Here is a 26,036-nt window from a genome sequence, read left to right as displayed (position 1 = left end):
CAAACAGATTTGAGTAAAACCCCTGTCCCTGTTCCGATCGTGGAACTGGATGGATTACTCCCATTAACAAGAGCTCTTGTACGCAGCGTAGAAACGCCTCTTTCTTTGTCTGGATTGTTGACAATCTTGACAGATGAAATCTCTCTCTTGGAGGAGAGTATTTGAAGTCCAGAAGGTATCCCTGAGATATTATCTCTAGCGCCCAGGGATCCTGGACATCTCTTGCCCAAGCCTGGGCGAAGAGAGAAAGTCTGCCCCCCACTAGATCCGATCCCGGATCGGGGGCCCTCAATTCATGCTGTTTTAGGGGCAGCAGCAGGTTTCCTGGCCTGCTTGCCCTTGTTCCAGGACTGGTTAGGTTTCCAGCCTTGTCTGTAGCGAGCAACAGCTCCTTCCTGTTTTGGTGCAGAGGAAGTTGATGCTGCTCCTGCTTTGAAATTACGAAAGGAACGAAAATTAGACTGTCTAGCCTTAACTTTGGCTTTGTCCTGAGGCAGGGCATGGCCTTTACCTCCTGTAATGTCAGCGATAATCTCTTTCAACCCGGGCCCGAATAAGGTCTGCCCTTTGAAAGGTATATTAAGCAATTTAGACTTAGAAGTAACATCAGCTGACCAGGATTTTAGCCACAGCGCCCTGCGTGCCTGAATGGCGAATCCTGAATTCTTCGCCGTAAGTTTAGTAAGATGTACTACGGCCTCCGAAATGAATGAATTAGCTAGTTTAAGGACTCTAAGCCTGTCCGTAATGTCGTCCAGAGTAGCTGAACCAATGTTCTCTTCCAGAGACTCAATCCAGAATGCCGCTGCAGCCGTGATCGGCGCAATGCATGCAAGGGGTTGCAATATAAAACCTTGTTGAACAAACATTTTCTTAAGGTAACCCTCTAACTTTTTATCCATTGGATCTGAAAAAGCACAGCTATCCTCCACCGGGATAGTGGTACGCTTAGCTAAGGTAGAAACTGCTCCCTCCACCTTAGGGACCGTTTGCCATAAGTCCCTTGTGGTGGCGTCTATTGGAAACATTTTTCTAAATATCGGAGGGGGTGAGAACGGCACACCGGGTCTATCCCACTCCTTAGTAACAATTTCAGTAAGTCTCTTAGGTATAGGAAAAACCTCAGTACTCGTCGGTACCGCAAAATATTTATCCAACCTACACATTTTCTCTGGTATTGCAACTGTGTTACAATCATTCAGAGCCGCTAACACCTCCCCTAGTAATACACGGAGGTTTTCCAGTTTAAATTTAAAATTTGAAATATCTGAATCCAGTCTGTTTGGATCAGAACCGTCACCCACAGAATGAAGTTCTCCGTCCTCATGTTCTGCCACCTGTGACGCAGTGTCTGACATGGCCCTAATATTATCAGCGCACTCTGTTCTCACCCCAGAGTGATCACGCTTACCTCTTAGTTCTGGTAATTTAGCCAAAACCTCAGTCATAACAGTAGCCATATCCTGTAATGTGATTTGTAATGGCCGCCCAAATGTACTCGGCGCTACAATATCACGCACCTCCCTCTGAGCGGGAGATGTAGGTACTGACACGTGAGGCGAGTTAGTCGGCATAACTCTCCCCTCGTTGTTTGGTGAAATTTGTTCAATTTGTACAGATTGACTTTTATTTAAAGTAGCATCAATACAGTTAGTACATAAATTTCTATTGGGCTCCACTTTGGCATTGCAACAAATGACACAGGTATCATCCTCTGAATCAGACATGTTTAACACACTAGCAAATAAACTTGCAACTTGGAAATACAATTCAATTAGAATAATATTAAAACGTACTGTGCCTTTAAGAAGCACAGAAGATCTATGACAGTTGAAAATTAATAAATTGAAACAGTTATAGCCTCAATCCTTGTAAACAACACAACTTTAGCAAAGGTTTAATCCCATTAGCAAAGATAACAAATTCTGAAAGCAGGAAACAAATTACAGAATAAACGTTTTTTATCTCAGTCAAACTACAATTCTCACAGCTCTGCTGAGAGAAATTACCTCCCTCAAAATAAGTTTTGAAGACCCCTGAGCTCTGTAGAGATGAACCGGATCATGCAGGGAATACAATGAGTTGCTGACTGAAATATTTGATGCGTAGTAAAAGCGCCAAAAAACGGCCCCTCCCCCTCACACACAGCAGTGAGGGAGAACAGAAACTGTCAGAAAACAGATTAAGCAACTGCCAAGTGGAAAAATAGTGCCCAAACATTTATTCACTCAGTACCTCAGTAAATGAAAACGATTTTACATTCCAGCAAAAACGTTAAACATAATCTCTAGTTATTAAACAGCTTTATATATTTCTTACAGTGTAATTCTAGTGAAGTACCATTCCCCAGAATACTGAAGTGTAAAGTATACATACATGACATTATATCGGTATGGCAGGATTTTCTCATCAATTCCATTGTCAGAAAAAAAAAGCTGCTACATACCTCTATGCAGATTCATCTGCCCGCTGTCCCCTGATCTGAAGTTTACCTCTCCTCAGATGGCCGAGAAACAGCAATATGATCTTAACTACTCCGGCTAAAATCATAGCAAAAACTCTGGTAGATTCTTCTTCAAACTCTGCCAGAGAGGTAATAACACACTCCGGTGCTATTTTAAAATAACAAACTTTTGATTGAAGATATAAAACTAAGTATAATCACCATAGTCCTCTCACACATCCTATCTAGTCGTTGGGTGCAAGAGAATGACTGGGAGTGACGTAGAGGGGAGGAGCTATATTCAGCTCTGCTGGGTGAATCCTCTTGCACTTCCTGTTGGGGAGGAGTAATATCCCAGAAGTAATGATGACCCGTGGACTGATCACACTTAACAGAAGAAATGGGTCAAAAGAAGGACTTGACAGGCTCAGAAAAGTCAAAAATAGTGAGATATCTTGCAGAGGGATGCAGCACTCTTAAAATTGCAAAGCTTCTGAAGTGTGATCATCGAACAATCAAGCGTTTCATTCAAAATAGTCAACAGGGTCGCAAGAAGCGTGTGGAAAAACCAAGGCGCAAAATAACTGCCCATGAACTGAGAAAAGTCAAGCGTGCAGCTGCCAAGATGCCACTTGCCACCAGTTTCGCCATATTTCAGAGCTGCAACATCACTGGAGTGCCCAAAAGCACAAGGTGTGCAATACTCAGAGACATGGCCAAGGTAAGAAAGGCTGAAAGACGACCACCACTGAACAAGACACACAAGCTGAAACGTCAAGACTGGGCCAAGAAATATCTCAAGACTGATTTTTCTAAGGTTTTATGGACTGATGAAATGAGAGTGAGTCTTGATGGGCCAGATGGATAGGCCCGTGGCTGGATTGGTAAAGGGCAGAGAGCTCCAGTCCGACTCAGACGCCAGCAAGGTGGAGATGGAGTACTGGTTTGGGCTGGTATCATCAAAGATGAGCTTGTGGGGCCTTTTCGGGTTGGGGATGGAGTCAAGCTCAACTCCCAGTCCTACTGCCAGTTTCTGGAAGACAACTTCTTCAAGCAGTGGTACAGGAAGAAGTCTGCATCCTTCAAGAAAAACATGATTTTCATGCAGGACAATGCTCCATTACACGCGTCCAAGTACTCCACAGCGTGGCTGGCAAGAAAGGGTATAAAAGAAGAAAATCTAATGACATGGCCTCCTTGTTCACCTAATCTGAACCCCATTGAGAACCTGTGGTCCATCATCAAATGTGAGATTTACAAGGAGGGAAAACAGTACACCTCTCTGAACAGTGTCTGGGAGGCTGTGGTTGCTGCTGCACGCAATGTTGATGGTGAACAGATCAAAACACTGACAGAATCCATGGATGGCAGGCTTTTGAGTGTCCTTGCAAAGAAAGGTGGCTATATTGGTCACCGATTTGTTTTTGTTTTGTTTTTGAATGTCAGAAATGTATATTTGTGAATGTTGAGATGTTATATTGGTTTCACTGGTAAAAATAAATAATTGAAATGGGTATATATTTGTTTTTTGTTAAGTTGCCTAATAATTATGCACAGTAATAGTCACCTGCACACACAAATATCCCCCTAAAATAGCTATAACTAAAAACAAACTGAAAACTACTTCCAAAACTATTCAGCTTTGATATTAATGAGTTTTTTGGGTTCATTGAGAACATGGTTGTTGTTCAATAATAAAATTAATCCTCAAAAATACAACTTGCCTAATAATTCTGCACTCCCTGTATAGGTGTGTTGGGTTCTCTGGGGGCTAAAAGGCCTTATTTTTAGGGGGCGCATTCCAGTTTTTCAACTTGGAATTTTCATATCTGTCATCATGCACCCATGTCCTATTTGGGACATTTCTTAAGCCGGGCAATGTAAATTACCCCCATCAAACCATATATTTTTGAAAAGTAGACACCCTAGGGTATTTCAAATGCTGGTATTTTAACACTTTCCATGCACTAATTCAACCACTAGTCTTTGTCAAACTTTTAGGTAGTCATTTTTTTGCATTATTTTTCACACACATTGTACTTTAGGCGTATATTCTCAGTCCCTGTTATGTGTTACTGCCAAAAAAAAACTCAATATGTATTCAACAACATCTCCTGAGTACAGTGATACCACCCATGTATAGGTGTGTTGGGTTCTCTGGGGGCTAAAAGGCCTTATTTTTAGGGGGCGCATTCCAGTTTTTCAACTTGGAATTTTCATATCTGTCATCATGCACCCATGTCCTATTTGGGACATTTCTGAAGCCGGGCAATGTAAATTACCCCCATCAAACCATATATTTTTGAAAAGTAGACACCCTAGGGTATTTCAAATGCTGGTATTTTAACACTTTCCATGCACTAATTCAACCACTAGTCTTTGTCAAACTTTTAGGTAGTAATTTTTTTGCATTATTTTTCACACACATTGTACTTTAGGCATATATTCTCAGTCCCTGTTATGTGTTACTGCAAAAAAAACCTCAATATGTATTCAACAACATCTCCTGAGTACAGTGATACCACCCATGTATAGGTGTGTTGGGTTCTCTGGGGGCTAAAAGACCTTATTTTTAGGGGGCGCATTCCAGTTTTTCAACTTGGAATTTTCATATCTGTCATCATGCACCCATGTCCTATTTGGGACATTTCTGAACCCGGGCAATGTAAATTACCCCCATCAAACCATATATTTTTGAAAAGTAGACACCCTAGGGTATTTCAAATGCTGGTATTTTAACACTTTCCATGCACTAATTCAACCACTAGTCTTTGTCAAACTTTTAGGTAGTCATTTTTTTGCATTATTTTTCACACACATTGTACTTTAGGCATATATTCTCAGTCACTGTTATGTGTTACTGCCAAAAAAACTCAATATGTATTCAACAACATCTCCTGAGTACAGTGATACCACCCATGTATAGGTGTGTTGGGTTCTCTGGGGGCTAAAAGGCCTTATTTTAGGGGGCGCATTCCAGTTTTTCAACTTGGAATTTTCATATCTGTCATCATGCACCCATGTCCTATTTGGGACATTTCTGAAGCCGGGCAATGTAAATTACCCTCATCAAACCATATATTTTTGAAAAGTAGACACCCTAGGGTATTTAAAATGCTGTTATTTTAACACTTTCCATGCACTATTTCAACCACTAGTCTTTGTCAAACTTTTGGGTAGTCATTTTTTGTGTGTTATTTTTCACACACATTGTACTTTAGGCATATATTCTCAGTCCCTGTTATGTGTTACTGCCAGAAAACACCTCAATATGTATTCAACAACATCTCCTGAGCACAGTGATACCACCCATGTATAGGTGTGTTGGGTTCTCTGGGGGCTAAAAGGCCTTAATTTTATGGGGCGCATTCCAGTTTTTCAACATGGAATTTTCACATTCCATGCACCCATGTCCTATGTAGGACATTTCTGAAGCCGGCCAATGTAATTTACCCCCATCAAACCATATATTTTTGAAAAGTAGACACCCTAGGGTATTTCAAATGCTGGTATTTTAACACTTTCCATGCACTAATTCAACCACCAGTCTTTGTCAAACTATTGGGCAGTCATTTTTTGTGTGTTATTTTTCACACACATTGTAATTTAGACATGAATTCTCAGCTCCTGTTATGTGTTACTGCCAATGAAGACCCCAATATGTGTTCACCAACATCTCCTGAGTATAGTGATACCACCTATGCATACGTTTCTTGGCTTGTTCGGGGGGTGTAATGCCAAATGTCCAACATGCGTTTGTGATTTTTTTTTCACATTTAACATATTTTCTTTGCCTATTGTCTTTTTGGGGGTATTTTAACATACCCCAATTTATTTGTTTCCATGAATGTGCATATTTTTGAAATGTTGACACCCCAAGGTATTGTATATGGTGTGCTTTGATGCATTTGAAGTAACTGTTTTAGCCAAAAAAATTGGAGAAAGTGTATGGTGGCATTTTTTCAATTTTCATTTTTACACACACATTGCTTTTTGACTATGATTTAGGAGAGACTGTTGTAAGTTAGTGCAAAAAAATACTTCAGGTTGTTTTCTGCTAGGCACCCTGAGTACACCTATGCCCCCCATGCATAGGTTTGCCAGGATTTTGGGAAGGTTATGTTACAATTTTATGACTTGTGATTTTAGTTATTAAGTGAGAGTATTTCTTCTGATAGGCCTATCTTTAGTTTGGGGCCTATTGTAAACCCCACTTTTATTTATTGCCATGAAAGTGTATATTTTTGAAATGTTGACACCCCAAGGTATTGTATATGGTGTGCTTTGATGCCTTTGAAGCAACCGTTTTAGCCAAAAAAATTGGAGAAAGTGTATGGTGGCAATTTTTCAATTTTCATTTTTACACACACATTGCTTTTTAAATATGATTTAGGAGAGACTGTTGTAAGTTAGTGCAAAAAAAAATACTACAGGTTGTTTTCTGCAAGGCACCTTGATAACACCTATGTCCCCCATGCATAGGTTTGACAGGGGTTTTTGTAAAAAAAAAAAAAAAAAAAAGAACAGCCCCATTTTAGAAAAAAAAATATATTAGTGAAATGTAAAAATCTGGCACATTAAAAGTAAAAAAATAACAACAAAAAATTTAACAGTAAACATAACAAAAAAAAATAACAGCAAATGTATTTATTTTTAAAAAATTGACCATTGTATGGTACCCGCTTGAAGCAGTCCCCAATGCAGAGTTCAGGCTGTCCAGGGCAATCAGGACAGTGATATACAGTGTCCCTTCTCTGCCCCCTCTTGGTACAGACTCTGCATTTTTTTGTGGTCTCTGCTTTGCGGCAGTAGGGGGGATTTTAAAAATAAAATGAGTAGCCCCAACTCTGCTCTCTCCCATCACCGCCCGGGGAGCAGGTGCATCATGGTACAAAATCCCCGAAATGATCTGGAGCTGAAATTGTAAAAAAGTCTGTTTCATTCCGGGGTTTGCTTTTTTGAACAACAAAAAAGCGTTGTGGGTTGCAATCTGCATTAGGTAAATTGCAACCTTTTTGTACCAGGCCCTTGTCTTCCGCATAATTAGGTAGGGCTGCAGCAGCTGATCTGCCAGATCAACCCCACCCATATGCCGGTTATAAGACTTGATGCACACTGGCTTCCTTATGATCTCAGCTCTGCCACGTACAGAGACCGCCACCGTCCTCTCTGTGTGGATGGTGGTAAGAAGGTATACATCCTTCTTGTTTCTGTACTTAAGTGCCAACAGCTCCTCTTGGCGCAGAGCTGAGGTCTCCCCCCTTTGTAGCCGGGTGCGTACAAGTTGTCCTGGGAAACCTGCGCGGTTCTTTTTAATAGTACCGCAAGCTACTGTATCAAAGCAATACAGTAGCTTGAACAAAAGGACACTTGTATAAAAATTGTCTAAGTACAAGTGATACCCTTTGTTCATTAGGGGTAATATCAGGTCCCAGACAATCTTGCCAGTGGTTCCCATATTTTCTGGGCAACCTGGAGGGTCAAGGTGGCTATCCTTTCCCTCATACACCCGGAAGGCCTGAGTATACCCAGTCTCGCTCTCACAGAGCTTATACACCTTTACCCCATACCTGGAGCGCTTGGAAGGAATATACTGCTTGAATCCCAGCCTTCCCTTATACTTCATCAGGGATTCATCAACGCATATATTCCTTCCAGGTGTATAAGCCTCTGCAAACCTGGCAGAAAAGTGGGTAATCAGGGGGCGGATTTTATACAGCCTGTCAAATTGGGGATGCTCCCTAGGGGGGCACAGGCTGTTGTCGCTGAAGTGCATGAAATGAAGAATCATTTCATACCTCTGCCTCGACATACTCTGGGAGAAAATGGGGGTAGAGCAGATGGGGCTACTGCTCCAGTAGGAGAGAACGGAGGGTTTCTTTATGATGCCCATCAGCATAGTCAATGCCCAGAATTTTTTAAATTCTGGCACATTGATGGGGGCCCATTGCTGCTTTGCCAAATATGTTTCAGGCTTTGCAGCACAGTACTGATGGGCATATAAATTAGTTTGGGCGACAATGTTCCCCAATACATCATCACCCAGAAACACCTCCAGAAACTGTTGGGGGCTAAAACCTGCCACATCTATATTTATGCCAGCATTTGCTGTGAAGGGTGGGATATCTGGCCTCTGGAGATGAGGCGTTACACACTCTTCAGCGGCAATGGCAGCAACACGCCTCCTTCTAGCAGGGGGGCTGGCAGGGGGGCTAGCAGGGGCGCTGGCAGGGGGGCTAGCAGCCACAGATACATCACTATCAGTTGAGACTGCATCTAATGATGTATCTGAGCATATGGCAGGGTCAAAATTGGGGTCTGAGTCAGACATAGAGGCATCTGACTCTGACGCAAGGATGGCATATGCCTCCTCAGCACTATATGTTTTCTTTGACATTATTGTATCTGTCACAGAAAACCAAAATTAATTAATTAACTAAATGGCCTTTGGGTTTTTAAAAAAAAAAGTACAGCTATGCTAATGCCAGTGATTTATAGCGATCACTGGCAAGCTAGGGGTTAAATACTCTTTAAATTAAATTAAATTAGCTAAATGGCTCTGAAAGGAGCCTTTGTTTTTTTTTAAAAATTACAACAACAAAAATTAACCCCTAAAAAAATGCACAGACAGCAAAAAAGTACAGCTATGCTAATGCCAGTGATTTATAGCGATCACTGGCAAGCTAGGGGTTAAATACTATTTAAATTAAATTAGCTAAATGGCTCTGAAAGGAGCGTTTGGGTTTTTAAAAAATTACAACAACAAAAATTAACCCCTAAAAAATGCACAGACAGTAAAAAAGTACAGCTATGCTAATGCCAGTGATGTATAGCGATCACTGGCAAGCTAGGGGTTAAATAGTCTTTAAATTAAATTAGCTAAATGGCTCTGAAAGGAGCGTTTGGGTTTTTAAAAAATTACAACAACAAAAATTAACCCCTAAAAAAATGCACAGACAGCAAAAAAAGTGCAGCTGTGCTACTGCCAGTGATTTATAGTGATCACTGGCAAGCTAGGGGTTAATGGCTCTGAAAAGAGCCTTTGGATTTTAAATTTTTTAACAAATAAAAGAAATAAATCTCTCTCTGCTAAAATACAGGTCTCTCTCTCTCTCCAACAAAATCACAAGTAAGGAGAGGGAGGGAGATCCACACTGATCAGAGTCAATATTTACAAATATTGACCTGATCAGACAAATGGGAGATTTTATTATTATTTTTGTGGGAAGGTTCAGATTGGGTGACCCTAGCTTGCCCCTATGATGAGGCAGGCTAGGGACACCCCCAGAGGCCCCATGATGCACTGGGCATCGCCATTTTGGAAGCCTCATGGGGGAGGGGCTATATAGGGGCTTTTTTATTTTATTAAGTTTTTTTTTTTTAACACATTTTTTATTTAATTTATATACTAACTAAGTGCCTCGACCCACCGAGGCACTTAGCACACTAGCAGAGCATCGGAAGCGTGTCCGATCGCTTCCAATGCTCTGCTGCACTGCCGGGCTCCACGTGGAGCAAAACCAGAAGTGATCACTCAAGGGGGAGTGATCAATCCGGTCCCGGCACTCCGGAACAGTACTGCAGGGATGCCTGGACATCGAGGCATCTCTGCGGTACTGTAATAGTGTCTGGAAGCGATCTTGATCGCTTCCAGCACTCACTTTAGCCGAGGACGTGCAGGGTACGTCGTCAGGCGTTAACTGCCTTTTTTTTCGGACGTACCCTGCACGTCCTCGGTCACTAAGGGGTTAAACAAGCATTGAATATACTCCATTTTAAATAAATAAGTAGATTTGTCAGTGTCAATATCCGAGGAAGGATCTTCTAAATCAGATAGATTCTCATCAGAGGAGGATAATTCAGTATGTTGTCGGTCAATTGAAAATTAATCAAATTTATGAGAAGTTTTAAAATACCTTTTACGCTTATTAGAAGGCGGGATGGCAGACAAAGCCTTCTGAATCGCATCAGCAATAAAATCTTTTATATTCACAGGTATATCATGTACATTAGATGTTGAAGGAACAACAGGCATTGCCAGTACCCAAGATGGCTACCAATAAGGTAGAGGGGGAGGGTTAGAGAGCTGTTTGGGTGGGGATCAGGGAGGTTGGGGGCTAAAGGGGGATCCTACACATCAGCATATGTAAATATGCTAAAACGTTTTTTTTTTTTTTTAAATACCTTTTATTTTAGTACTGGCAGACTTTCTGCCAGTACTTAAGATGGCGGGACAATTGTGGGGTGGGGGAGGGAAGAGAGCTGTTTGGGAGGGATCAGGGAGTGTGATGTGTCAGGTGGGAGGCTGATCTCTACAGTAAAGCTAAAATTAACCCTACAAGCTACCTAATTAACCCCTGCACTGTTAGACATAACTCATGTGTGATGCGCAGCGGTATTTAGCGGCCTTCTAATTACCAAAAAGCAACGCCAAAGCCATATATGTCTGCTATTTCTGAACAAAGGGGATCCCAGAGAAGCTTTTACAACCATTTGTGCCACAATTGCACAAGCTGTTTGTAAATAATTTCAGTGAGAAACCTAAAATTGTGAAAAGATTTACGTTTTGTTTCCATTTGATTGCATTTGGTGGTAAAATGGTGGCATGAAATATACCAAGATGGGCCTAGATCAATACTTGGGGTTGTCTACTACACTAAAGCTAAAATTAACCCTACAAGCTCCCTACATGCTCCCTAATTAACCCCTTCACTGCTGGGCATAATACACGTGTGGTGCGCAGTGGCATTTAGCGGCCTTCTGATTACCAAAAAGCAACGCCAAAGCCATATATGTCTGCTATTTTTGAACAAAGGGGATCCCAGAGAAACGTTTACAACCATTTATGACATAATTGCATAAGTTGTTTGCAAATAATTTCAGTGAGAAACCTAAAGTTTGTGAAAAAATTTGTGAAAAAGAACATTTTTTTTAATTTGATCTCATTTGGCGGAGAAATGGTGGCATGAAATATACCAAAATGGGCCTAGATCAATACTTTGGGATGTATCAATACTTTGGGATGTCTTCTAAAAAAATATATATATATACATGTCAAGGGATATTCAGGGATTCCTGAAAGATATCAGTGTCCCAACGTAACTAGCGCTAATTTTGAAAAAAAGTGGTTTGGAAATAGCAAAGTGCTACTTGTACTTCTTGCCCTATAACTTGCAAAAAAAGCAAAGAACATGTAAACATTGGGTATTTCTAAACTCACTACAAAATTTAGAAACTATTTAGCATGGGTGTTTTTTGGTGGTTGTAGATGTGTAACAGATTTTGGGGGTCAAAGTTAGAAAAAGTGTGTTTTTTTCCATTTTTTCCACATATTTTATAAAAAATTTTTATAGTAAATTCTAAGATATGATGAAAATAATGGTATCTTTAGAAAGTCCATTTAATGGTGAGAAAAACGGTATATAATATGTGTGGGTACAGTAAATGAGTAAGTGGAAAATTACAGCCAAACACCGCAGAAATGTAAAAATAGCTCTGGTCCTTATGGGAAAGAAATTGAAAAATGGCCTTGTCCTTAAGGGGACTAAATACCCCAGGTAAGAATTTTTTTTCCTAAAAATGTTTTTTCCCAAATATGAAACTGATCTACATAAAATCTACATAAATCTACATAAACCTGACTTATGGCAAATAGAAGTACAATACATATATTTAGAACTTTATATTAATGCATAAAGTGCCAAACCATAGCTGAGAGTGTCTTAAGTAATGAAAACATACTTACCGAAAGACACCCATCCACATATAGCAGATAGCCAAACCAGTACTGAAACAGTTCTCAGTAGAGGTAATGGAATATGAGAGTATATTGTTGATCTGAATAAGGGAGGTAGGAGATGAATCTCTATGACCGATAACAGAGAACCTATGAAATAGATCTCCCGCGAGGAAAACCATTACATTCAATAGGTGATACTCCCTTCACATCCCTCTGACATTCACTGTACTCTGAGAGGAATCGGGCTTCAAAATTCTGAGAAGCGCATATCAACGTACTTACTTCACAACCTCCATAGGAGGCAAAGTTCGTAAAAAACTGAATTGTGGGTGTGGTGAGGGGTGTATTTATAGGCATTTTGAGGTTTGGGAAACTTTGCCCCTCCTGGTAGGATTGTATATTCTATACGTCACTAGCTCATGGACTTTTGCCAATTACATGAAAGAAAAATACAGGGTGAGTTCTCATGACGGTCTATAAGTAAGGCAATGAGTGAAACATGTATGACTGCTGCTGCTCTTGGTCTATGCTATGAACTTTTAACCTGTACAAATAAAGTTTTAGCCATTTTACAAAGTCTCCTGCCTTGCATACTTCTGTTGTTTACTCTTGGGATCTCGTGAACTCTCACCACCATGAAAGAAATTCATTTATCAGCATACATTTTTTTTTTTTATACAGGTGACGTGAGTCCACAAATCCATTACTCATAGGAACTACTACCAAAGCAGTGGAATCCACAAGTAATAAAAAAAGGGTGGGATCTAAAAAAAACATCCCTTTCCACTGAGAAACTAAATCCACAACCCCAATAGAGCCTAAAAAGGCAACAAATAATCAACATGCAAAAACAAATCAACCTGAGATAACTGCCTGAAGGACATCTTAACAAAGTCTGCCTCAGAAGAAGCAAAAACATAAAAATGGTAGAAAACAAATATGCAAAGAAAACCTAAGCTGTCTTGCAAAATAGATCCACTGATAAAACATTCTAAAAAGCTCAAGAAGTGGCAACTGATCATGAAAAATTAACAGAAATTCATCTAGGTAGAGGCTGACCTGCCCCCAAGTAAGCTACAGTTGCAAGAAAAAGTATGTGAACCCTTTGGAATTATATTGATTTCTGCACAAATTGGTCATAAAATGTGATCTGATCATCATCTAAGTCACAACAATAGACAATCACAGTCTGCTTAAACTAATAACCCACAAAGAATGAAATGTTGCCATGTTTTTATTGAACACACCATGTAAACATTCACAATGCAGGTGGAAAAAGTATGTGAATCCCTAGACTAATGACATCTCCAAGAGCTAATTGGAGTGAGATGTCAGCCAACTGGAGTCCAATCAATGAGATGAGATTGGAGGTGTTGGTTACAGCTGCCCTGCCCTATAAAAAACACACACCAGTTCTGGGTTTGCTTTTCACAAGAAGCATTGCCTGATGTGAATGATGCCTCGTACAAAAGAGCTCTCAGAAGACCTACGATTAAGAATTGTTGACTTGCATAAAGCTGGAAAGGGTTATAAAAGTATCTACAAAAGCCTTGCTGTTCATCAGTCCACGGTAAGACAAAATGTCTATAAATGGAGAAAGTTCAGCCCTGCTGCTACTCTCCCTAAAAGTGGCCGTCCTGTAAAGATGACTGCAAGAGCACAGCGCAGACTGCTCAATGAGGTGAAGAAGAATCCTAGAGTGTCAGCTAAAGACTTACAAAAGTCACTGGCAAATGCTAACATCCCTGTTAGCGAATCTACAATATGTAAAACACTAAACAAGAATGTATTTCATGGGAGGATACCACAGAGGAAGCCACTGCTGTCCAAACAAAACATTGTTGCACGTTTACAGTTTGCACAAGAGCACCTGGATGTTTCACAGCAGTACTGGCAAAATATTCTGTGGACAGATGAAACCAAAGTTGAGTTGTTTGGAAGAAACACACAACACTATGGCCTAGATTTAGAGTTCGGCGGTAGCCGTCAAAACCAGCGTTAGAGGCTCCTAACGCTGGTTTTGGCCGCCCGCTGGTATTTGGAGTCAGTGATTAAAGGGTCTAACGCTCACTTTACAGCCGCGACTTTTCCATACCGCAGATCCCCCTACGCCATTTGCGTAGCCTATCTTTTCAATGGGATCTTTCTAACGCTGGTATTTAGAGTCGTTTCTGCAGTGAGCGTTAGAGCTCTAACGACAAGATTCCAGCCGCCTGAAAAAAGCAGGAGTTAAGAGCTTTCTGGCTAACGCCGGTTCATAAAGCTCTTAACTACTGTACCCTAAACTACACTAACACCCATAAACTACCTATGTACCCCTAAACCGAGGTCCCCCCACATCGCCGCCACTGGATTAAAATTTTTAACCCCTAATCTGCCGACCGCCACCTACGTTATACTTATGTACCCCTAATCTGCTGCCCCTAACCCCGCCGACCCCTATATTATATTTATTAACCCCTAACTTGTCCCACACAACGTCGCCGCAAGCTACTTAAAATAATTAACCCCTAATCTTCCGACCGCAAATCGCCGCCACCTACGTTATCCCTATGTACCCCTAATCTTCTGCCCCTAACATCGCCGACCCCTATGTTATATTTATTAACCCCTAATCTGCCCCCCACAACGTCGCCGACACCTACCTTCAATTATTAACCCCTAATCTGCCGACCGGAGCTCACCGCTATTCTAATAAATGTATTAACCCCTAAAGCTAAGTCTAACCCTAACACTAACACCCCCCTAAGTTAAATATAATTTTTATCTAACGAAATAAATTAACTCTTATTAAATAAATGATTCCTATTTAAAGCTAAATACTTACCTGTAAAATAAATCCTAATATAGCTACAATATAAATTACATTTATATTATAGCTATTTTAGGATTAATATTTATTTTACAGGTAACTTTGTATTTATTTTAACCAGGTACAATAGCTATTAAATAGTTAAGAACTATTTAATAGTTACCTAGTTAAAATAATTACAAATTTACCTGTAAAATAAATCCTAACCTAAGATATAATTAAACCTAACACTACACTATCAATAAATTAATTAAATAAACTACCTACAATTACCTACAATTAACCTAACACTACACTATCAATAAATTAATTAAACACAATTGCTACAAATAAATACAATTAAATAAACTATCTAAAGTACAAAAAATAAAAAAGAACTAAGTTACAGAAAATAAAAAAATATTTACAAACATAAGAAAAATATTACAACAATTTTAAACTAATTACACCTACTCTAAGCCCCCTAATAAAATAACAAAGACCCCCAAAATAAAAAATTCCCTACCCTATTCTAAATTTAAAAAGTTACAAGCTCTTTTACCTTACCAGCCCTGAACAGGGCCCTTTGCGGGGCATGCCCCAAGAAGTTCAGCTCTTTTGCCTGTAAAAGAAAACATACAATACCCCCCCCCCCCAACATTACAACCCACCACCCACATACCCCTAATCTAACCCAAACCCCCCTTAAATAAACCTAACACTAAGCCCCTGATGATCTTCCTACCTTGTCTTCACCATGCCAGGTTCACCGATCCGTCCTGGCTCCAAGATCTTCATCCAACCCAAGCGGGGGCTAGACATCCACTGAAGAAGTCCAGAAGAGGGTCCAAAGTCTTCCTCCTATCCGGCAAGAAGAGGACATCCGGACCGGCAAACATCTTCTCCAAGCGGCATCTTCTATGTTCTTCCATCCGATGACGACCGGCTCCATCTTGAAGACCTCCAGCGCGGATCCATCCTCTTCTTCCGACGACTAGACGACGAATGACGGTTCCTTTAAGGGACGTCATCCAAGATGGCGTCCCTCGAATTCCGATTGGCTGATAGGATTCTATCAGCCAATCGGAATTAAGGTAGGAATTTTCTGATTGGCTGATGGAATCAGCCAATCAGAATCAAGTTCAATCCGATTGGCTGATCCAATCAGCCAATCAGATTGAGCTCGCATTCTATTGGCTGTTCCGATCAGCCAATACAATGCGAGCTCAATCTGATTGGCTGATTGGATCAGCCAATCGGATTGAACTTGATTCTGATTGGCTGATTCCATCAGCCAATCAGAAAATTCCTACCTTAATTCCGATTGGCTGATAGAATCCTATCAGCCAATCGGAATTCGAGGGACGCCATCTTGGATGACGTCCCTTAAAGGAACCGTCATTCGTCGTCTAGTCGTCGGAAGAAGAGGATGGATCCGCGCTGGAGGTCTTCAAGATGGAGCCGGTCGTCATCGGATGGAAGAACATAGAAGATGCCGCTTGGAGAAGTTGTTTGCCGGTCCGGATGTCCTCTTCTTGCCGGATAGGAGGAAGACTTTGGACCCTCTTCTGGACTTCTTCAGTGGATGTCTAGCCCCCGCTTGGGTTGGATGAAGATCTTGGAGCCAGGACGGATCGGTGAACCTGGCATGGTGAAGACAAGGTAGGAAGATCATCAGGGGCTTAGTGTTAGGTTTATTTAAGGGGGGTTTGGGTTAGATTAGGGGTATGTGGGTGGTGGGTTGTAATGTTGGGGGGGGGGGGTATTGTATGTTTTCTTTTACAGGCAAAAGAGCTGAACTTCTTGGGGCATGCCCCGCAAAGGGCCCTGTTCAGGGCTGGTAAGGTAAAAGAGCTTGTAACTTTTTAAATTTAGAATAGGGTAGGGAATTTTTTATTTTGGGGGTCTTTGTTATTTTATTAGGGGGCTTAGAGTAGGTGTAATTAGTTTAAAATTGTTGTAATATTTTTCTTATGTTTGTAAATATTTTTTTATTTTCTGTAACTTAGTTCTTTTTTATTTTTTGTACTTTAGATAGTTTATTTAATTGTATTTATTTGTAGCAATTGTGTTTAATTAATTTATTGATAGTGTAGTGTTAGGTTAATTGTAGGTAATTGTAGGTAGTTTATTTAATTAATTTATTGATAGTGTAGTGTTAGGTTTAATTATATCTTAGGTTAGGATTTATTTTACAGGTAAATTTGTAATTATTTTAACTAGGTAACTATTAAATAGTTCTTAACTATTTAATAGCTATTGTACCTGGTTAAAATAAATACAAAGTTACCTGTAAAATAAATATTAATCCTAAAATAGCTATAATATAAATGTAATTTATATTGTAGCTATATTAGGATTTATTTTACAGGTAAGTATTTAGCTTTAAATAGGAATCATTTATTTAATAAGAGTTAATTTATTTCGTTAGATAAAAATTATATTTAACTTAGGGGGGTGTTAGTGTTAGGGTTAGACTTAGCTTTAGGGGTTAATACATTTATTAGAATAGCGGTGAGCTCCGGTCGGCAGATTAGGGGTTAATAATTGAAGGTAGGTGTCGGCGATGTTAGGGAGGGCAGATTAGGGGTTAATACTATTTATGATAGGGTTAGTGAGGCGGATTAGGGGTTAATAACTTTATTATAGTAGCGCTCAGGTCCGGTCGGCAGATTAGGGGTTAATAAGTGTAGGTAGGTGTCGGCGACGTTGTGGGGGGCAGATTAGGGGTTAATAAATATAACATAGGGGTCGGCGATGTTAGGGCAGCAGATTAGGGGTACATAGGGATAACGTAGGTGGCGGCGGTTTACGGAGCGGCAGATTAGGGGTTAAAAGTGTAATGCAGGGGTCAGCGATAGCGGGGGCGGCAGATTAGGGGTTAATAAGTGTAAGGCTAGGGGTGTTTAGACTCGGGGTACATGTTAGAGTGTTAGGTGCAGACGTAGGAAGTGTTTCCCCATAGGAAACAATGGGGCTGCGTTAGGAGCTGAACGCTGCTTTTTTGCAGGTGTTAGGTTTTTTTTCAGCTCAAACAGCCCCATTGTTTCCTATGGGAGAATCGTGCACGAGCACGTTTTTGAGGCCGGCCGCGTCCGTAAGCAACTCTGGTATCGAGAGTTGTATTTGCGGTAAAAATGCTCTACGCTCCTTTTTTGGAGCCTAACGCAGCATTTGTTTGAACTCTCGATACCAGAGTTAAATTTATGGTGCGGCCAGAAAAAAGCCCGCGGAGCGTTAACAGCCCTTTTACCGCCAAACTCCAAATCTAGCCGTATGTGTGGCGAAAGAGAGGCACAGCACACCAACATCAAAACCTCATCCCAACTGTGAAGTATGGTGGTGGGGGCATCATGGTTTGGGGCTGCTTTGTTGCATCAGGGCCTGGACGGATTGCTATCATCGAAGGAAAAATGAATTCCCAAGTTTATCAAGACATTTTGCAGGAGAACTTAAGGCCATCTGTCTACCAGCTGAAGCTCAACAGAAGATGGGTGTTGCAAATGGACAATGACCCAAAGCATAGAAGTAAATCAACAGAATGGCTTAAACAGAAGAAAATACGTCTTCTGAAGTGGCCCAGTCAGAGTCCTGACCTCAACCCGATTGAGATGCTGTGGCATGACCTCAAGAAAGTGATTCACACCAGACATCCCAAGAATATTGCTGAACTGAAACAGTTCTGTAAAGAGGAATGGTCAAGAATTACTCCTGACCGTTGTGCACGTCTGATCTGCAACTACAGGAAACGTTTGATTGAAGTTATTGCTGCCAAAGGAGGTTCAACCAGTTATTAAATCCAAGGGTCACATACTTTTTCCACCTGCATTGTGAACGTTTACATGGTGTGTTCAATAAAAACATGGCAACATTTCATTCTTTGTGTGTTATTAGTTTAAGCAGACTGTGATTGTCTATTGTTGTGACTTAGATGATGATCAGATCACATTTTATGACCAATTTGTGCAGAAATCCATATCATTCCAAAGGGTTCACATACTTTTTCTTGCAACTGTATATGAATCAGAGGATTCAACCAAGAAGCCAAAGAAACAGCATACATATTCTGCGATTTCACAGAACCAGCAAAAGTAAGAAATAAACTAAAAGTTTGACTGAAATCCTTAGTAGTGTCCACATAACACTCAAAACTTCAAAAACCTCTAAACCAAATAAAGGTTCCAAGTAGAAAATTATAATTAATGCTTACCTGCGAAATTTCTTTCTTTCATAGTGGTGAGAGTCTACAAGTCATAACAGTTAGGATTAAGCTCCCTCCACCAGGAGCCAGGCAAAAAAAAAACAACCCATCAAGAGCTTTAATCCCTCCCAGTTCCTGATTTCCCTTAGTTTGTTGTATAGCCGAGAAAGGAAAAGAAACAGAACAGCAGGAAAAACAAAGCAGGGTAATGAGGTGCATGCTGAACCGGATGACAATAAAAATAATATTGGGTGGGTCTCATGGACTCTTACCACCATCAAAAGAAAGAAATTTATCAGGTAAGCATAAATTGTGATTTCTTTCATAAGGTAGTGAGAGTTCACAAGCAATAAAGTTTGGGAATCGAGTCCACAATATCCTGGAAAAAAAGGGTGGTACCTGAGCACGCACATCATTATCCACACAATGCTCCTGGAGAACCTTCCTGCCAAAAGCGGCCTCCAAAGAGGCAAAACATCAAGTCAATAACATTTTGGAAAAGTATGGAGAGACCATGTAGCAGCTTTGCAAATCTGTTCAATAGATAATTTCTAAAGGCCCAAGATGTGGAAACCGATCTTGTAGAATGAGCTGTGATACAAAGGTGGTGGAGGTTTCCACGCCTCCAAGTAAGCCCTGCAAACCAATTGCTTTATCCAAGAAGCCAAAGTGACTGATGAAGCTTTTTGACCCTTACGTTGGCCAGAACAATTAATAAACAAAGATGACTGTCTAAAATACTTAGTAGCTTAAAAGCCCTAACTACATCCAAATTATGCAAATAACGTTGTTTATCTTTCTTAGGAGATGGACATAGCGAGGGTACCACAATCTCCTGGTTAATATTCAAAGATGAAACAACCTTTTCGGTAAAAAAATATAGCGAGTTCTCAATAATGCTTTGTCCTGATGATACGCCAAAGAAGGACGGTCACAAGGCAAAGACGAAAGTTCAGAAACCCTCCTAGCTGACAAAATGGCTAAAAGAAACAATTTTCTTTGAGAGAAGTTGAATATACACCCAATGCATAAGTTCAAAAGGATGCACTTCTAGAGCCCTTAGTACCAGATTTAGATTCCATAGGGGAGACGCTGCTCTAACTAAAGGTTTGATTATGACCTGTGCCTGAACACAGTTCTGAACATCCAGAATCTTTGCCAGCATTTTGTTATATAGAACGGAAAGGGCTGAAATTGGACCCTTTATGGAACTAGCCAATAAACCCTGATCTAGCCTGTCCTGAAGAAATTGCAAGATCCTTGGAATTCAAAAAGAATCCTTTCAGAAACCCTGAGATTCACACCAAGACAACAATTGTAGTAGACTTTTCTGGTGACAGGTTTCCTGGCCTGAACAAGAGTGTTTATTACAGACCCTGAGAAACCTTGCTGAAAAATAACTAAACGTTCAATCTCCAGGCCTTCAAGATGAGACAAGCAACTTGTACTCTAAGGGGTAAACGGGTCCCTCTTTTGAAGACTCAAATTTACATCTTCATTCTTTGACAACACCTCCAGCGGAGGCAAATACAAGACTGAGGTAATGGTGAGGTGGGAAGGTTTTATAGAGTTCTTGGTATTGGGAATCTTTGCCTCCTCCTAGTGGTAGGGAAAAGTAATTCCCAGGAGTAATGTATCATGGACATCACCATCTGTATGAAAGAAATGGAAGGTTATATAAATGAGTAAGCAGAATGGTGGGGGGGGGGGGGGCTTGGACTGTTGGGTGGGAACTCCTTGCAGAGGTTTTTAGTGAGGTTGCAGGAAAGATGGGTTGTTGTATTGCTTGTAGTGAAGTATAATGTCTGTGTGAGTTTGCTGTTTGGAGAAGAAATTAAAAATATGTGAAGCTATGTAGAGTGTTAAAGGGACAGTACTTTAAAATGTTTGTTTAAAACTATCGATAATCGCTTTATTACCCATTCCCCAGTTTTGCATAATCAACACTGTTATATTAATATACTTTTTACCTTGTATCTAAGCCTCTGCCCCCTTATCTTGGTTCTTTTGACAAACTTGCATTTTAGCTAATCAAGGCTCACTCAAATAACTCCACAGGAGTGAGCACAATGTTATCTATACGGCAAACATGAACTAATGCTTTCTAGCTGTGAAAAACTGTCAAAATGCACTGGGATAAAAGACGGCCTTCATGGGCTCTAAAATTAGCATATGAGCCTACCTAGGTTTAGCATTCAACAAAGAATTCCAAGAATATAAAGCAAATTTGATGATAAAAGTAAATTGGAAAGTTGATTAAAATTGCATGCCATATCTGAATCATGAAAGTTTAATTCTGACTAGACTGTCCCTTTCAGGAGAGGTGGTGCAACTGGAGACAGAGGAGAGAGGATGGGAATCTGACAAGACAACAGAGTAAGAAAAAGAGTTTGTGAAATGGCCCAAACAAACAAAAAGCATGTTTACACATTTCTTGATTGCAGACAGGAATCAGTGAGGTTACCTTGCAGGAAAAGTAGGTGAATGTATTGCTTGTTGTGAAGTATAATGTCTGAGTTTGGTAACAGGAAAGGTGGGTGTTTGTATTGCTTGTTGTGAAATACACTGTCTGAGTTTGCTGTTGTAAGAAGAAATGTTCTGAACATGAGATAAGCTATTAAAGTACAATGTTCTTTTCTAATGTCTACTGAACTAACCAATACCTTTTGTCAGAGATACTTGTATCCAGTGGAGTATACAGATTAACATTCCATTCATCTTGTAACTTCAGGTCCGCATTGCTAAATATGCCCATGAGAATGCTTGATCCCATATAGTCAACTCGAGTTTCAGTGGAGCCCATAGTAATCTGAATTTTATGGCTGGGTTGCTGATTTGGATGCTCTGAAATATGAACTGTATACAAGCAGATTTAGGTGTGAACAGCTTACATTTCAATTAAAGGAACAGTAAAATTACATTTCCAAAAAAACATTACTCTAGTAAATGATGCTATGGTAAAATAACAATATCATAATCATTAAAATTACATAAAACTCACATTTTTTCTTTCATTATTCAGGTATAAGTAAATTGCAAAGTTGTTTAAAATTGTATGCTCTATAATGAAATGTGCTTCATTTCCTTTGAAACCTTTGTTGAATAAGCAGCAATACACTACTGGGAGCTAGATGAATATATCTGGTAATCCAATCACAAGAGGCATATGTGTGCAGCAACCAATCGGCAGCTAGATTCCAGTAGTGTTTTGTTGCTCATGAGCATAGCTAGGTAGTTTTTCAGTAAAGGATACCAAAGTGAAGCAAATTATATATTAGAAATAAATTGGAAAGTTGTTTAAACTGACATGAAAGAAATTTTTTTGGTTTTATGTACCTTTAAAATAAAAACACACACAAAAAAACATAATAATTTATGCTTACCTGATAAATTTCTTTCTTTCCGGATATGGTGAGTCCACAGAATTATCATTTACTAGTGGGAATATCACTCCTGGACAGCAGGAGGAGGCAAAGAGCACTACAGCAAAGCTGCTATATATGCCACTTCCCTTACCCATAATCCCCAGTCATTCGGCCGAAGGAAAAATGGAAAAAGAAGATAACACAAAAGTGTAGAGGTGCCTGAGGTTTTAGAAAAAAATTACTGTGGGCCGTGGACTCACCATATCCGGAAAGAAATACATTTTTCAGGTAAGCATAAATTATGTTTTCTTTCCTAAGATATGGTGAGTCCACGGAATCATCAATTACTAGTGGGAATCAATACCCAAGCTAGAGGACACAGATGATATGGGAGGGACAAGACAGGTAGACCTAAACAGAAGGCACCACTGCCTGAAGAACCCTTCTCCCAAAAGAAGCCTCAGCCGAGGCAAAAGTATCAAATTTATAAAACTTTGAAAAAATATTCAAAGAGGACCAAGTTGCAGCCTTGCAAATCTGTTCCAAAGAAGCTTGTTTTTAAAAGCCCAGGAAGAAGAAACAGCCCTCGTGGAATAAGCAGTGATTCTCTCAGGAGGTTGCTGTCCAGGAGTCTCATTGGCCAAATAAATAATACTCCTTAGACAAAGAGAAAGAGAAGTAGACTTAGATTTCTGACCCTTGCGCTTCCCAGAAGAACAAACAAAGCAGAAGACTGACGAAAGTCCTTAGTCGCCTGAAGATAAAACTTCAAAGCATGCACAACATCTAGGTTGTGCAACAAATGCTCCTTAGGAGAAGAAGGATTAGGACACAAAGAAGGAACCACAATCTCCTGATTAATATTCTTGTTTGAAACAACCTTAGGTAGAAAACCTAATATAGTATGTAGAACCACCTTATAAGAATGAAAAATAAGATAAGGAGAATCAATCTGCAGAGCCGAGAGTTCCGAAACTCTCCAAGCAGAAGAAATAGCAATGAGAAACAAAACCTTCCAAGATAACATCTTAATATCTAAGGAATGCATAGGTTCAAACGGAGCCCACTGTAAAACTAAGAACAAGGTTAAGACTCCAGGGAGGAGTAACGGACTTATACACAGGCCTGATCCAAACCAAGGCCTGACGAAAGGATTGCACATCTGGCGCATCCGCCAAACGCTTATGCTATAAAATAGACAATGCAGAAATCTGACCTTTCAGAGTACTAGCTGACAAACCCAAGCGTAGCCTCTGGATTCACACCAATACAGATATTTACGCCATATCTTATAGTAAATCTTTCTTGTCACAGGCTTACGAGCCTGAATAATGGTCTCAATGACCGACTCTGAAAACCCATGCTTAGATAAAATCAAGCGTTCAATCTCAAAGCTTCAGAGAAACAAGATTTGGATGAAGAAAAGGACCCTGAAGTAGAAGGTCCTTCCTCAGAGGGAGTCTCCATGGAGGTAGAGACGACATTTCCACTAGATTTGCATACCAGATCTCCTGGTCTCCTCTCAAGTCCAAAGACCCTGAGTCTTTAATGACCCCCAAATTGCTCCCCAACCTAGAAGGCTGGCATCCGTGGTTACGATCACCCAGGAAGGTCTGCAAAAGCAAGTTCCCTGGGAGAGGTGTTCTTGAGACAACCACCACAGAAGAGAGTCCCTTGTCACCTGATCCAGAACTATTTGCGGAGAAAGAACTGCAGGGGTCTGAGATGGAACCGAGCAAACGGAATGATGTCCATTGAAGCTACCATTAGACCAATTACCTCCATACAAAGAGCCACTGATGGCTGAGGAGAGGACTGAAGGACAAGACAAGAGCCGAAGATCTTTGTTTTTCTGACCTCTCTCAGAAATATCTTCATTAGTAGGGAGTCTATTATGGTCCCTAAAAACACTACTCTTGTGGCTGGAATCAGAGAACTCTTTCCCAGATTCACCTTCCAACCGTGGGAGTGAAGAAAAGACAACAAGATCTCTGTATGAGAGTTTGCTTGATGAAAAGACAGCGCCTGAACCAGAATGTTGTCCAAATAAGGCGCTACTGCAATGCCCCGAGACCAGATCACTGCCAAAAGAGCCCCCAGGACCTTTGAGAAAAATCTGGGAGCTGTGGCAAGGCCGAATGAAAGAGCCACAAACTGAAAGTGCTTGTCTAGAAAAGCAAATCTCAGAAACTTGAGATGATCCCTGTGGAAGGGAACATGAATGTATTCTGAGGAACTTGTTTAAACACTTTAGGTCTAAAATAGGTCTGAAAGTCCCCTCTTTCTTGGGAACCACAAAAAGATTTGAATAAAATCCCAGACCCTGTTCCTGCAGAGGAACTGGAGCTATAACTCCCAGGGCAAAAAGATCCTTGATACAATTTAAAAACGCCTCTCTCTTTATCTGGTCTACAGATAATCTTGAGAGAAGAAACCTGCCTCTGGGAGGAACGTCTTGACTTCTATCTTGTACCCCTGATACAATTTCCATGGCCCACAGGTCTGGGACATCTCGTATCCAAGCCTGAGCAAATTGAGAAAGCCTGCCCCCTACTAGATCCGTTCCTGGATTGGGGGCCGACCCTTTATGCTGACTTGGAGTCAGCCGCAGGTTTCTTAAACTGTTTCCCCTTGTTCTAAGACTGACCAGACCTCCAGGAAGACTTGGATAGTTCCTGCTTGGAAGAGGAAGCGGAGGGTTTACCTCTAAAGTTACGAAAGGAAAGAAAATTACTCTGACGCCCTTTCTGCTTATTCTTCTTATCCTGAGGAAGAAAAGATTCCTTTCCTACTGTGATATCTGAAATAATTTCAGCCAAACCAGGCCCAAACAAGGTCTTACCCTTGTAGGGAATAGCTAATAACTTAGATTTAGAAGAAACATCCGCAGACCAGGATTTTAACCAAAGGGATCTGCGAGCTAGGACCGCAAAACCAGACATTTTTGCTCCTAGTTTAACGACCTGTAAGGAAGCATCCGTAATAAAGGAATTGGCTAACTTAAGAGCCTTAATACTGTCCTGGATCTCCTCAAGAGGAGTATCTGTCTGAATAGAATCAGACAAGGCATCAAACAAGTAAGCTGCAGCGCTGGTAACTGTAGCAATACACATCACAGGCTGCCATTGAAGACCTTGGTGAACATATACTTTCTTTAATAATGCCTCCAATTTCTTATCCATTGGATCTTTAAAGGAACAACTATCCTCTATGGGAATAGTGGTCCTCTTAGCCAAAGTGGAAATAGCTCCTTCCACCTTAGGAACCGTTTGCCAAGACTCTTTAATAGAGTCAGCTATAGGAAACATTTTCTTAAAAATAGGAGATGGAGAAAAAGAAATACCAGGTGTCTCCTACTCCCGTGCAATAATCTCAGAAGCACGGTCTGGGACAGAAAATACCTCCACCTCAGAGGGAACATCAAAATACTTGTTCAGCTTACTAGACTTCTTAGGGTTAACAACGATAGTAGTATCGGAGTCATCCAAGATAGCCAA

The 26,036-nt window shown here is 40.5% G+C and overlaps 1 protein-coding gene across 8 annotated transcripts in view; it reads right to left on the bottom strand.

The window, feature by feature from the left end:
• The window catches only part of BLTP1 (bridge-like lipid transfer protein family member 1), a 1,044,923-nt gene that overhangs the window by 51,637 nt on the left and 967,250 nt on the right, over positions 1-26,036 (bottom strand). For all 8 annotated transcript variants that reach the window (XM_053703615.1, XM_053703613.1, XM_053703617.1 and 5 more), the window contains one exon: positions 21,838-22,030. In XM_053703615.1, coding sequence (XP_053559590.1) covers positions 21,838-22,030 — 193 coding nt within the window. The remainder of the gene's footprint in view (positions 1-21,837; positions 22,031-26,036) is intronic.

The sequence above is a fragment of the Bombina bombina genome, chromosome 2 (assembly GCF_027579735.1).
Source record: "Bombina bombina isolate aBomBom1 chromosome 2, aBomBom1.pri, whole genome shotgun sequence".
Taxonomy (NCBI): domain Eukaryota; kingdom Metazoa; phylum Chordata; class Amphibia; order Anura; family Bombinatoridae; genus Bombina; species Bombina bombina.
The sequence above is the reverse complement of the archived record's forward strand: the minus strand, read 5'-3'. Positions and strand labels throughout refer to the sequence as shown.